The sequence below is a fragment of the Lepisma saccharinum genome, chromosome 17 (genome assembly GCF_977018435.1).
Source record: "Lepisma saccharinum chromosome 17, izLepSacc3.1, whole genome shotgun sequence".
Lineage (NCBI taxonomy): Eukaryota > Metazoa > Arthropoda > Insecta > Zygentoma > Lepismatidae > Lepisma > Lepisma saccharinum.
The window spans coordinates 4828398-4843515 of NC_139245.1; the positions used below are offsets into that span (position 1 = coordinate 4828398).

Sequence of the window (15118 nt, forward strand, 5' to 3'; positions counted from 1 at the left end):
GAACATCCACGAATAACAGAATAAAACAGGTTGCTTCTTCAAACAAACACTGGAATTGGATCATGTTTCGTGATTTCTGAATGTACGAACTGTGTATCGTTGCCAAGCATTTCATTTGTTTCCTGGTGACTGCAAAATGAATGATATGCTTCGTGATTCCTGGAAGCACGTTACGTAGCTGCCGCTTTGGCCAAACCTTTAATTTGCTTCCTTGTGGTATGAAAATTAATATTGAATATCATGCTACGGAACGAGCGAAAATAACATTAACTACATATTTATGGGAGGTACATTTATATTCAGTTAAATGGTGGTACGAGAAAGAAAATTATATTTCTTTACATTGATATCCAGAAATGGAGACGCGGCAGTCTATTTGTCCTTTCATTTAAATATGTTTTTTGATGATAATGTCTTTTCATAATGTTAGAGCAGACTTTTTCTAAAAAAAATCAATACAGCAAATGATTGTGTATTTGATTGAAATTAAGATTCTACACCCACTCAGTCCTTCCAGTCATTGTCAAACAAGTCACTTAGTAATTGAATTCAATCAAAAGAATTTATCGATTACGACACTGCAATATATATATTTTTAAAATTCGTTTTACTCTCTTGCTTAAACGTGGAACTGGTAGTCTGTTACTAACTTCAAGATTTAATAATGGTGTTCATTATTTTTGAAAATGTCTTCTCCACATTCTTGCCAATCTGGTTCTTTTCATTCTTATCAGGTATCATGCCAGTCACTTTTCCTATCAAGGATCAAAGTAGACATTCACAATGGTCCAGCATTGGAATTCTATACTTCTTGTTCTTATTTTCTGGTTTCATGTTCTTGTCTTGTCGCTATTTCCTTAATTTATTCAAGTTTCTTTTGAGGGTAAATAGTCAGCACATGATAGCAACATATGTGAACACAGGAAATATTCTAGCTGCTTTCTTTTTATCATCTGCAGTAGTTGTTTGCACTGTTCTGAAATCCAAGGCTATTGTCAAGACTTTGAAGAGATTTAAGAAGTTCGACAACTTTCTTCATGTGACTGATTCTCTCCAAAGATATGCCTTCTTCTGGAACCTGTTCCACACTTTCTTAATTTTATCCATCTCTATATCAGTCTGTTTAGTTAGCGGCACGGTTCACGAAACTTTGACACAACTTCCAATAAGTTGGGATATTTCTGCATGACATGTGTAGTTTGTCAGTTCCATGGGGTTTGTCACTTAGTGTACCAACGGTTCAAGCTGTTGAATGATAAGATCTTCAGTTTGCAATCTAATGAGTGTTGGGATCTTGTATCACCGAACAAGAAGCCAGTACAAAACTACTACTCTTCTAAAGCTAAAGATCTGAAACCAGTACGTTTGGCTTACTCTTATCTTTGCGATATTATGGAGCGTGTGAATTCAGATTTTGAAATACGGATCCTATTTGTCCTAATTGTCATCTTCATGGATATGATATTCGGCATATATAACCTTATATATACTGATTTCAAATATGGATATCTACCAGCCATTCTTCTATGGTGTTTGTATTCTGTGTGTAGTCTTTACATGCAAATTTCTGTTCCTGCAGCTGTTACAAAAGAGGTAAGTTATGTGGGTGTGTGTATGTGTTTGTGCATATTTGACAAAGGAAGGATTTGTGTTTGTGGGCCAAAGCACCAAAGAACATGCAACTGCGTATATTGTTTATTACTTGTAAGTACGGACGACCATAACATCATTCATGTTCGTAAATGTGTGTTCTACACTGCTATGTTTTGCAGATAGTTGATATTGATTGTCGTGTTAGCATATGAACGCGATCTTTGTTAAGTTCGGATATATTTTATTTGCAAAAAATATCCAAAGCGAACAATTTCAGTGTATGTTGAAGATATACATATAGTTACAGTCATCCTCTGTAACAGCTGGTGATTGTTGTGAAATTTAGTAGCTGGCCCTCGTGGAGTAGTAGTTAGCACAACGCGGTACGACACCAGGGATCTCGGTTTGGAATCTTGGCGTGGGAACGTTTGTGAGTATTCATTCATCAATTTCGTCATATCATCACTCATCTCCATGTTTGCAAATTAGCCAAAAAATAAAATCAAGCAAATCAATGAATGAATTTAGAAATTTAATATTTCTCTTATTCGGGTTCAAAACTCCATGTCCCTGCCATTTGTATCACCACCTGTTTCTGTAATCTCCTAGCTTTGCTAATTATTTTATCACGAATGTAGCACGTATGTTTGTACTTCATACAAAACAGTTAAAACTTGAGATACAGACATGCCAATGAACTATTACATTTGTATATAGAACATGGATTTTCTCATTTACTTAAACAAACCATTTCAAATTCAGTGCATGTAGCTCGATTTGAGGGAGTTTTTTTTTCATAAATTAATGAGCGGTATCTTGTTTTAAGTTCGCTTTAGGCTCAGTTAATCTAATTTGAAACAGGCTCATAGTTTAAAAATGGGACACAAATCGCAGTGAAATGTGTTTCTGTTAAGTCAACAGCATTACTACTACCCCATCGGGGAGGACTTGATATGTGTGTGTAATTACTACATTAACGGACATATACATCCGATATTTATTGAAGAAACTAGAGTGTACGAAATTCGGACGTGTTACTTTTCCAAAACATTGCATGTGTCTATTTACGGAAAATATCTTCCGATCGATTACCTGCCATTAATATAATGCAAAACATTTCTGATATTTCCTCCTGTCCCCATGATAACATAATATTTATTGTATGACTCATTAAATTAAAGATTTCTGTGAGATACGCTTGTATTAATATATCAACGATATTATGAGAGCAGTCTTAGGGAAAGAACAATATTTCGATCTTTTTGGATCAAAAAATATTAGAAATAACGATAATGCAGATGAGTATGTGCTTGATTGACTTAAAAGATTTCACACCTAGCCATTTGTTAATACTGCCACTCAATAATTGGATTAGTTGAGGAAATTTTACGATTGCAAGTGTTTTATGATTATTGCAAATTACACAGGACTCTCCAACGAATTTTATAAGTGTGAAAATAACAGTCCCATACAATTGGTATTTAATCGATGGCGGACAAGTTCTTTGATCATGTTTTCACCACATTCTTGCCAATCTGGTGCATATCGCTTTTCTCAGGTAGCCTGCCTGTGACTTTCTCTATAAAGACCCAAAAAAGACGTTCAGATTGGGCCATGGTTGCCATCTTCTACTTCTTGTGCTTACTTTTATCATCCTTCTTCTTCTTTTGTCGCTATTTCTTCAATTTAACCGAGACTCTTTCTCACAAAAATTATCAGGATATGCATTGTTTGTGAACGCAGGCAATGATCTGGTTTCTTTTACTTTATTAACTATGGCAGTCGTTTATACTGTTCTGAAATCGAAAACAATTGTCCAGACTTTGGACAGAATTGAAAAATTCGACAGCTTTCTCCACGTGACTCATTTTCTCCATCGCAAAGCCTTCCTGTGGAACCTAGTTTATCCTATCTACTCATCCTTCTTAGCAATCATTGTAACTGCAAACATTTCTGCAAGTTTCCAAAACTGGGCAAACTTTTCCATTGCTTGGGAGAATTTCTGCATGGCATGTGTCGTGTGCTAGTTTAACAGCTATTGTTTTCTTCTGAAGCAACGGTTTAGGATTTTGAATGACAAGATCATGAGCCTGACTTATCTGCTGTCCTGTGATAGTCTGGATCTTCTCTCTGTTAACACGACGCAAGTACAAGCTCATTCTTCTGCAGCTAAGGAACTGAAGTTGGTACGATGTACTTATACTTATCTTTGCGATTTAATGGAACATGTTAATTCTCTCTTCGAAATGCAAATCCTGTGTGTCTTAATTGTAGGATTCATGGATAGTATTTCCTGCCTGTATTACCTTGCATGCGCTCAATTCAGAACTCACCCACTTTATGCTGTTTTTCCGTGGACTTTATATTCTCTTAGCAATTTGTATATGTTATCGACAGTTCCTGCGGCTGTAACAAAAGAGGTAAGCTGGCATTTCCACGTTCTTTTATATTAAAATTGCAATTAGAAGTAATGTCATACTTTTTCAGGTATTACTGGCCGACTTTGGGGACGTAGACGACACATTTTATGAATATTTACATATATAAAGTATTTTTTATGCCGATCTTGCCCCCCCTGAATTTATATTAATTTGTTGCCAATAATTTACTGACAACATCTGCAATAGGTTTTGTAAATGTTGTTTAGGTGTTAGTAAATGGAGATTGGAAACATATTTTCAGAGATATGAATTTTCTTTATTAGTATAACAAGTTCTATTTCTTTCGATTGCAAAATTTTAAGTAAGTAATCATTAATAATGATGCAGTAGTAGTTCGTGTTGAAATATGTCATGCCTTTCTTATGGTTAATTCTGCCCCACTGTTAAGAAATGTTACTACTCTACTAATTACTAAGCTATAATTTAATTTTTGAAACACTGCTAGAGTATTCTGTACCCATTCCTGAACCTTTGAGAGGGTAAACTATTCTCTACACATTAGTAGAGAAAGAGGTGTAAATATGGGCCCCCCCTTTTTATGTTGTCATTTTTGGAGGAAAAAAGTTAATATATCAAGCACCTGCCTTTAAAATGTATATCTATGAAATATATATTTAAATGTAATAGCACAAATTTCATCACTCATCCTCATCGTCTCGATTAGCCAGCAATGGCAGAAAAGCGACGCTAAATAGCAAAAAAAATCAAATTAGCGACTTCATTTTTTATTTTCCTTGTGTCTTATTCCATTTTTTATCTCTTGCGTCATTCTTCAGTTACTTCTGTTTAACAGCGGTGATGATTATGAATTATGATTAGATAAAATGGATGAAAGCACAACTGGAGCAAGTGAACGAAAAGAAGTCATCTGCGCAAGTCGTTTGCAGCAGCACGCACTGCTTCGTTCCGCCCATTCGCTTTCTTCCCTTCTCTACCGCTATGCGCAGCCTCGCTTCACAGATTCTCGAGACAGAGTATGACCTAAATACTATTTTTCTATTTTGATATTCAGTGGCATATTTATTGTGACTACTCACATCTAATATAACCGAGGTATTCTCACAAGAACAGCATAGAGTAGCAGAAAATATGCATAGAAATTTTTGCACATAATCAAACACAATGATACAACATATTGACATATATGGTGCGCTTAACATCACCGTGTTAAAAATGTCGATATTCCGTAATAAGGATAATACAAAGCAAGCAACTAATACCTACTTTTTTGTATTTTCCAGGCAAGTCGAGCTGGGATATTGCTATACAAAGTAGCTGATAGGTTCTACGATGATGAAGAAACTAAGAAGGAGGCAAGTGTGGAAGGTCAAGAAGTCTTCATTCTAGAATCTAGATTGTTCTTCACTTAAAATTCTAGTAACTACATTTATAGACGATTCATCAATAATAAGCTCAAACTTTGAATGAAAACTATCTTGTTGTAAGTAAGATTACTCAGTTGAAGTTGTGTAGATGTGTGCACGAAAACCAATGTGTAGTATATAAATAGTTATGTTAGCCCCTACAGCAACCTATTGACAGAGCTTCATGCGCGTAGATACAAATAAATTATTATAAATAGTATTGTGATTATTTTTCCAAGTCAGAATTAACAAGAATTTGAACTTTCACTGTAACCTATGTTACAATTGCAATGTTCTGCACATTGGGAGTTAAGAAAATTAAATTCTTCAAGTGGGTATGAAATCTGGCTGTATGGCTCTAAGAGATAAAGGGTTATTTTCTAACAGTGATAATTACTTCCATAATCTATTGTTTTTCCTGTAGTCTTCATTATTCCTGCTATAAAACATTACAAATTCAAATTCAAATTCTTAATATAGAACAATATTTACAACTTTCATCGATAATTTTATACAGCATTCTGCATTCTAATTCAGATCTAATACTTTCTAAAATTAAGAAACAAACGAGGCACTTGGCAACTACAATAATAATAATAATACATCTTTAGTGTATTTATTTTAACATGTTTCGGGTGTAGGCCTATATGGCTCCATCATGCATTCAGAAATAATATAATTAATATATTGCTTGTTTATTAATTATTTCAGATTCAACTATTCTCACTGCAGTTGCAGCACAGGAAACTGGGATTTTCAGTCTGTGGGTTATTCCCACTTGATTACACGTTCCTATATACGGTATGTAAAATGTATGACCTTGTTTTCCTGGTTTTCAATTATTGTGAATGGAGAAAGAAAAACAGGTGACACAATTCGAGTTAAATCTGTTCTTAAAAAACTTGCATTTTTGATCGAGATATCTTAACCCATTGTCGTCGCATGTAATACCACCTCTTACTATTGCTACTGCTACTAATATTACCACAGTCGATTATGGTCCTACTCTCGCGCAAAACACTATGAAGCCAGGACTTCTGAGTTCGAATCTCCAGTCCGATATATTTATTTCATTTTTTACTTGTCACCTAAACAGAGCTTTTGCTCATTACCAGCGAACGGATTTATATGTAAAATAAATATTTATGTATGAAGCTGAAATCAGTTACATTTTGTACTATCCTTGCGCATCATGGCATGTAGACTCCAGAAATTCGGTTTATATTTTTCATATTTGTACATATATTAGGTTTCGGCTCATATTTTATACATTTGAGTTATTTTTACATATTTTTTACATATTTCAGAAAATATCTCAACATATACTCCATATTCTCCTATAACTACATGTCCCTATGTGACCGAAAGAGTTGGGGTGAATTTCTTGCGAATATCTGACAGTCCAAGCGACGTAAAAAAACAAAAGTTTACGATCTTTTCTATATCTTCCAATTGCGTTAATTACAAGCTTTGTGTCATCCGAACATCAGCTCTTGGTTGCTACAAACTTTATTTTGACAACTTTGGAAGAGAGTCCCACGTCGAGCAACCCATTGCTAACCCCAGCCTCGCTTCTATAGTTGAGCGCCAGACAGCATCACCAGGAGCAACGATTTTATGGCACACGTACAGGATTCGCTTCTGGTTCCTCGTCAAGACAGTCACGACATCAGCGCCAGGAGAAACGATTTTATGGCACACGTACGGGATTCGCTTCTGGCTTCTTGTAGTAAACTGAGCGAAGAGTTTAAATTCAATACGGGAGTGAAACAAGGGGATGGCCTTTTGGCAGTATTATTTAATCTAGGATTGCACAAAGTAGTGACATCAGCGCCAGGAGCAACGATTTCGTGGCACACGTACGGGATTCGCTTCTGGCTTCTCTTCAAGAAAGTCAAGACAGCAGCGCCAGGAGCAACGATTTTTTTGTGGCACACGTACGGGATTCGCTTCTGGCTTCTCTTCAAGAAAGTCAAGACAGCAGCGCCAGGAGCAACGATTTCGTGGCACACGTACGGGATTCGCTTCTGGCTTCTCTTCAAGAAAGTCAAGACAGTAGTGCCAGGAGCAACGATTTTGTGGCACACGTACGGGATTCGCTTCTGGCTTCTTTTCAAGAAAGTCAAGACAGTAGTGCCAGGAGCAACGATTTTGTGGCACACGTACGGGATTCGCTTCTGGCTTCTCTTCAAGAAAGTCAAGACAGCAGCGCCAGGAGCAACGATTTCGTGGCACACGTACGGGATTCGCTTCTGGCTTCTCTTCAAGAAAGTCAAGACAGCAGCGCCAGGAGCAACGATTTTGTGGCACACGTACGGGATTCGCTTCTGGCTTCTCTTCAAGAAAGTCAAGACAGCAGCGCCAGGAGCAACGATTTTGTGGCACACGTACGGGATTCGCTTCTGGCTTCTCTTCAAGAAAGTCAAGACAGCAGCGCCAGGAGCAACGATTTCGTGGCACACGTACGGGATTCGCTTCTGGCTTCTCTTCAAGAAAGTCAAGACAGTAGTGCCAGGAGCAACGATTTTGTGGCACACGTACGGGATTCGCTTCTGGCTTCTCTTCAAGAAAGTCAAGACAGCAGCGCCAGGAGCAACGATTTCGTGGCACACGTACGGGATTCGCTTCTGGCTTCTCTTCAAGAAAGTCAAGACAGCAGCGCCAGGAGCAACGATTTTGTGGCACACGTACGGGATTCGCTTCTGGCTTCTCTTCAAGAAAGTCAAGACAGCAGCGCCAGGAGCAACGATTTTGTGGCACACGTACGGGATTCGCTTCTGGCTTCTCTTCAAGAAAGTCAAGACAGCAGCGCCAGGAGCAACGATTTCGTGGCACACGTACGGGATTCGCTTCTGGCTTCTCTTGAAGAAAGTCACGACATCAGCGCCAGGAGCAACGATTTTGTGGCACACGTACGGGATTCGCTTCTGGTTTCTCTTCAAAACAGTCACGGTAATAGTTACAATGCCGAGAGAAGCGCAATTAATTGTTTTAAAAATAAGGAGTTACGTACGTAGAGTCTCATATGATTAAAAAGGTAAATTTTTATAATTTTAAGTCCATATTGAACTCCATATTTTCGTAGAAATAACTAAATATGTATTTACACATTTAGCATATTTTTACTACATATAAATTCGTTCCCTGCTCATTACAATAGGACAATGAAAATTCATACGTGCTTATTACAACAATACAATAAAGAAGAAGAAAGGATGTAAACACAACCGCTTTGACAATTGCATAAAGTATATAAGTACAACATTATTAAGTGCATATTGATTATGCTTAATTCAAATTAATTAATTTTAATACATTCTAGCCTCGATTAACCTGTAGATAATATAGTGATGTAAATACCACGATCTAGTACATAGTCATCCAACTCCTTTTAGTCATCATCATTATTTTCTTCATCTTCTGTATTTATTTCAAAATGATAGTTTAATATGACTTGCTTTACTGAAGTGATGTGGTAAGAAAAATTCAACCTGCATAAAATGCACATAATATTAAAACTTTATTATTTTTAATACTGTGACGCCCCACACCCCCTATACGCCTTCATGGTGTGGTGCTAAGCACAGGGGAGAACTTTACCTTTTTTTGTGACCCTATATAATATTTGGTCATACTTAATCATGTAATCCAATTTGTCCTTAACGTAACTTGTACAACGATTATTTTTTTCAAAGAAATATGCTTTGTATCGGCTGTCTCCGGAACGAACGAACGAACGAAAGCAAGTCTCTGCGTGCCTCAAGAGTGCTCGACCAAATAACACATGTGAGGGAACGGGATTGCGTGGAGGAGGAAAAGCGACTGCAGCTACCTTTGCAGCACCGTGTACTGCTTCGCTCCACCCTCCCCTTCTCAGTTGTCATATGTATGTTTGTAATTGCAGTAGATATTGTAAATAGCTTTGAATGGTTTCCCATTTCAGATCGCTGGTGCTGTGACAACATATCTTGTCATATTGGTGCAGTTTCAAGCAGGAGAAAGCGGGAAATGTGAAATGACAACTGAAGTTCCTCAAGAAAGTAGTACACAGTAGTGCCAAGTGTTTGTAATATACAGAATGGTAATAGAATGATTCAGCGTTGAGTTGAAATCATCTGCAATTATTTATAGAACCACATTTTTGAAAAGCCAACATTACTTAATATCTAAAGGTTTACTATACTTAAGTTGGTTATAGCCGTCAGTTGTAAAAGTATTTTGTGTAATTTCTATTGAAATCATCTTACTCAAGCTTTTGAAACATTCTAAATGTAATCATTGCTAATTCTGTGACACCATAGTCTGTGAGATTTGTATAGTTCCCCATTAAATCATTTTGGCAATATTTATTTGAAGAGTGTTCACAATACACTTGATTGTTTACATCAATAATTTATGTATATACCTACATAAATGTCAATCTCGTTTTTACACTAAGCCAACAACGTTGTTAGAAGTATACAGCATAAAACATTACGCCATTTATTTCTGATGTCATATTACACTATGTGACTAGGAATGCAATGCAACTTCGTGCCTAAAAATTAAAGAGTGTTTTTAAAATCATATTAATATTGAAATATACATGGTGTTTCCGTGACCTTGTTCCAAACTTTCAGGGTGAATGGAGACCGACCCAAGTAGCAAAATTATTTAAGGAACCTCGGTCCGGAAATACACCATTAAAAAGTTATGAGACAAAACTATTGTAGATTTAATATGGACGTTACTACAGTGTATCGTAGCACTCTATGACAAAAACATTACAGTATTTGTTCAAAATGGCGGCCCAAGCGTCGATGAATGCACGATAGCATCGCAAGAAGCTCTGTCGCATCTGCTGGAACATCCCCGGAGTCATTCAGACGATGTTACAGGCAACCAGGAGGGAATGCAAAGGGTATTCCTCGGCTCGGCACCCAATCGTCAATCGTTTGAGTGAGGGGGCCTGTTGTCAAGAATACTTGTTATATCGTCAGAACGACTCCAGAGCAGATACGACGGAGCTTCTTTCGACGCTGGAGGCCGCCATTTTGAACACCTACTGTAACGTTTTCGTCATAGAGTGTTACGATACACTGTAGTAACGTCCCTATTAAATCTACAAGCCGCATCTTTCACTTATCTTATTCCACTGACATATAAAGCCCCAAATAGTATTGGCTCATTCCTTTTTAAAGGTGCATTTCCGGATCAGGGTTTCTTATCTCATATTGGTACTTGGGTCAGTCTGCATCCACCCTGCAAGTTTCTAACAAGGCCACGGAAACATCCTGTATAACAATTACAAATAGGATGTTACTTATTACTTTAGAAACTATATTGTCTGACAGTAACTATACTGTGTAAACGCATGTCAAAATGTACATATACTGACAATGAAATCTTTCAAAATTACAGACTAAAAGGACTCATTTAGAATTTATTTCTCACTAGATAGCACCAAGAGTTACAACCATCTCTGCCTGTCTATATTAGAATTAAGACTTCTAATTTTGTAGTTGCACTCAGTGGCCGAATTGGAAATAATTTACTGCCGGTATGCTCGTATGCACAGAACTGCCTTGTGATACAATCATTTTTTTGTGATTTCTTAAATAATGTATCGATTCTCATTCTCTCTCAAATTGCATTACTTTTTTTACTTGTGCCACTCATGAATTGTAATAACTAATAATGTAGAGGGGCGTATCATTAAGAATTACACTTTATTGTATTCGATACATACAGACATAGATACATTTAATCGGCTATATGCACTTTCTCAACATAGTCCCCCTGGAGCTGTAGACACTTACGCCAGCGGTGTGGAAGTCGTTCGAGACCATTTTGAAACCAGTTCTTTGGAGGTGTGTGCACCCATCGCTGGACAGCCTCATGGAGTTCCTCACAATTGTTGAAATGGTGACCACGCAGGGGCTTCTTCATGGCGCCAAACAAGTGAAAATCGGACGGTGCCAAATCGGGAGAATATGCTGGATGTGGTAACACCTTGAACCCCATTCGGTCAATAGCAGCTGTTGTTTCACGACTGGTGTGCGGCCGGGCATTGTCATGTTGGAGAAGCACACCTTTGCCCCATTTGCCTCGCCTCTTCTTTTGAATTGCACGACGCAACCGCGTCAGTGTTGCCACGTAGACTGCACTGTTAACGGTGGTTCCCCTCGGTAGCCAATCAATGAGGATGATGCCATCACTATCCCAAAACACAGTGGCCATTTGTTTCCCAGCCGTGGGCGCTGTTTTGAATTTCTTGGGTGGGGGGCTACCCTTATGTTTCCACTGCATGGATTGGGATTTGGTTTCCGGTTCGTGGTAATGCAGCCACACTTCATCACCTGTCACAAGCTTCCCCATGAAATCAGCTGGATTCTGGTTCCAAAAGCTCCCTGGAAATGTCTACGCGTTGTTGTTTGTGGCATGCGTTAAGACATTTCGGTACCCACCGAGCTGACACTTTACCCATTTTCAAGTCACTGTGCACAATGCGTTGCAGGGTTCGTCTGCTTAATCCCGTAATCCTCTCCAGTTCCGTAAACGTCACACGCCTGTTCTCCAGTATGACATTTTCCACACGCGCGATGTTTGCGTCCGTTTTCACACTCACATGTCGCCCTGGACTCTTTCCCTTCTCCGTCGACGTTTGACCGTTTTTCCAGCCAGTTACCCAATTATACACCGTTTTCCGTGACACTGCATACTCGCCACACACAGCCACTAACCGTCTATGGATACGTGCCGTTGTTTCCCCTTCCTTCCACAAAAACCAACTCGTCCGTCGTTGACCACGTTCATCTTGTTCCATGTTGTCCGCAACAGCACTCCTGACGTTGTGCTTCGACGGCTGCACAGGCCACAGACTACGCACTGTCACACGGTGCTGAAACCTGGCGGTAGACAAGGTACCTATGCGCCCATCCTGCGCAGTGCGTGGAATTACGCCATTTCAATTTGCATTAAAACAATAAAGTGTAATTCTTTATGATACGCCCCTCGTATTAGACATTAAACCAGTCACTACTGCAGAAGTTCCTAATACCACAAAAGTCAGCCATAACATTAACATGCATGATCACTGTCATTTATCCTGCCAACTGATACATTGTTTAATTTACTGCAAGTTATGCCATGTGGTAAATTATGTAAAAGGTCATGCTTTCTTACCAATATTATATACAATTCTAAATACATTGCTTGTTGATTCTGTCTTTTCGGTTATGGTAAGAGATTCTTCAATGTGGTTCAATTTAGGACTTTTTAGCACATTCTCGGCATTATTGTTGCATTTCTCATGACGTAAGATCAACAGTGAGGCGGTCCGCCGTGGACGGCAGGGAGGGGGAATAGTGCAGAGTGCTGTACGCAGTGGCGTGCCCAGGATTTTCGAAAGGGAGGGGCTATGTATACTTTTGCTTGGTAGTCAGCTCTCATTTTGTCATATTATTCTACCTTTGACGTTCTTTTTTTTAGGAATTATGGGTCAAAGGGGGATTATACCCCCAACAACCCCCCCTTTGGCACGCCACTGGCTGAACGGTACAACGCAAAGTGCAAGAAAGAAAAGGGGGATAGAAATCAGCGAGTACATTGTTGGCCATTGCGTAGCTACTTGTGCTCTGAGCTCCAATAAATAAGTGCAATTTTTTTTTAAAAAAATACCGCCGGTACTGGCGTATGCGGAGGGGGATGGTGAGGCTACAACCCCCAAACGAAATTTTGAGAACATCAACTTTTTTTAATAAAAACTTAGGAAAAACTACAGTGGTAAATGCAAGCCCCCCTTGAAATGACCCCCGATTTTTATTTTGGAGAATGGAAAGTTATAAATACACAAAATATCCTATTGTGTATTCCGCCTAATAGAAAGTAGTAAGGACGTATTTAGGGAGGTCCAGACCCCCCCCCCCGAAAGACTTACCAGGTACTGAAATTAAATAATCGAAATATACTTATTTAGTATTTGTTGTATATTTACGTCGAATTTATTGGAAGGAAAGGATTATATTGGGATCATACGGCTTGAAGGGCACTACCAAAGATTTATGCATACTACTGCTTATAATAATATGCATAAAGTCTTAATCAGGCACTTTACTTTTCGTCAATTAGATCTAATATCCTTTCTTTTTTGGTATTCAATAAATATTCAATTCCTTATCTTTTTGACAATAATTTCCTTGCCAGGACAGTTGTCTTTATGGAAATTTTTGCGATCTTAACTACACGTAAGCTAGATAATGAATACGTGTTTATTTTTATATCGTCTTTTTACTTAATCATGTAATAATAACAACACAATAGTAATTTACATATTTCAATTAACATTATTTTAATTGAATTGAATATAATTATTGATTTAAACATTTATTATTATTATTATTATATATTATATTATTATTATTATTATTATTATTATTATTATTATTATTATTATTATTATTGAGACACTTGGTCGCCTCCCCCGAAAAATATTTCTAGAATCGTGCCTGGAAAGCAGCTATGTACTGTCCACTAATACAATTCCAGCCCCTCCCGAAATAAAATCCTGTGTACGCCAGTGACTGCCGATATGCTTTTCGGAATCTTAATTTACTACCGGTATGCCATACCGGTTCATACCGACCAAATACGACCACTGGTTGCGCTGCAAATATGTTGCATGAAGATTGTACTAATATATGTGTCGTCTATGAAGTGGTGGTAAGTATGTTGAACTCATTTCCTACACTTTATATTATGCTAGAAGCATAATGGATAAAAAATATTTGGACTAACGTTTCTTCTGTATAAAATGCACATAATATTAATACTCTTTGTCACAAATATTGTTAATTGCACAGTTCTTCTACGTGGCCACTGTAACACTTCTCCATAGCAGTTTTCGTTGTGCTAATAAGTTGATCTACATCATCTGGTTTCAATCCTTCTGTTGGAACACGTGGAAGGAATTCCATTACAAGTTTTCCTGTAAGAAGGGAAATTATAGTATAATGCTTATTTAGTATATTCATATTAGATAATTAAATTAAATTTTTACTTGAATTTACAACCTATATTTGAGCCATTCCATGTGAAAGTGGAAAAATAAGTTAAATTTTAGTTGTATTCAAACTAATTATGTATGAAATTAAAGGGAAAACAATGAGAATTTGGAATTGTTAACACAAACAATAGTTTCATCGCTTTTAATTAATATATTGTTTCAAACGTATTACTTTTTATAGTAGAAGTGAATTCTAATTTCGTTCTAATTGCCTCATTTATTGTTTCTATATCTTAAGCTCTGAAGTATTCTACTTCATTTCTGAAACAAATCATAGTTTGAAGAATCTATTTATGATAATTTTAATAGCCTTTGCATTCTTCCATAATCCTACAAAGTAAATAATGTGCAGGGTGTCACGCCCGCCATACGCAAAAAAGGTTCATGAATAAGAATGTAGTAATATTTTTTTATAAACTAGAAACATCTAAATGTCGAGTGAAGTTTGCTTCGTGATTTTTTTTCTTCAGTAAACCCATGTACTTCACAGCCATGGACGTCCGGACGGGAGGGGCAACGGGGCGGGTAAGCCCCCACCCTGGAAAAATTAATGACCACCAAAACAGTATATAGTTTCACATAATTTCATTTCAGTCACAGTAATTAATGTTAAGTATTATAAGTGCGTTGAAAAAACATGATAATTTCAGACTGAAGCATTGTTTTTGAAGGGTATC

General features: G+C 37.5%; 1 protein-coding gene across 5 annotated transcripts in view; it reads right to left on the minus strand.

Moving 5' to 3' along the window:
- Positions 1 to 13793: 13793 nt before the first annotated feature.
- Positions 13794 to 15118, minus strand: part of LOC146001481 (1-acyl-sn-glycerol-3-phosphate acyltransferase alpha-like) — a 122394-nt gene continuing 121069 nt past the window's right edge. For all 5 annotated transcript variants that reach the window (XM_083138850.1, XM_083138846.1, XM_083138849.1 and 2 more), the window contains exon 6: positions 13794 to 14363. In XM_083138850.1, coding sequence (XP_082994976.1) covers positions 14227 to 14363 — 137 coding nt within the window. In that variant the 3' untranslated portion in view covers positions 13794 to 14226. The remainder of the gene's footprint in view (positions 14364 to 15118) is intronic.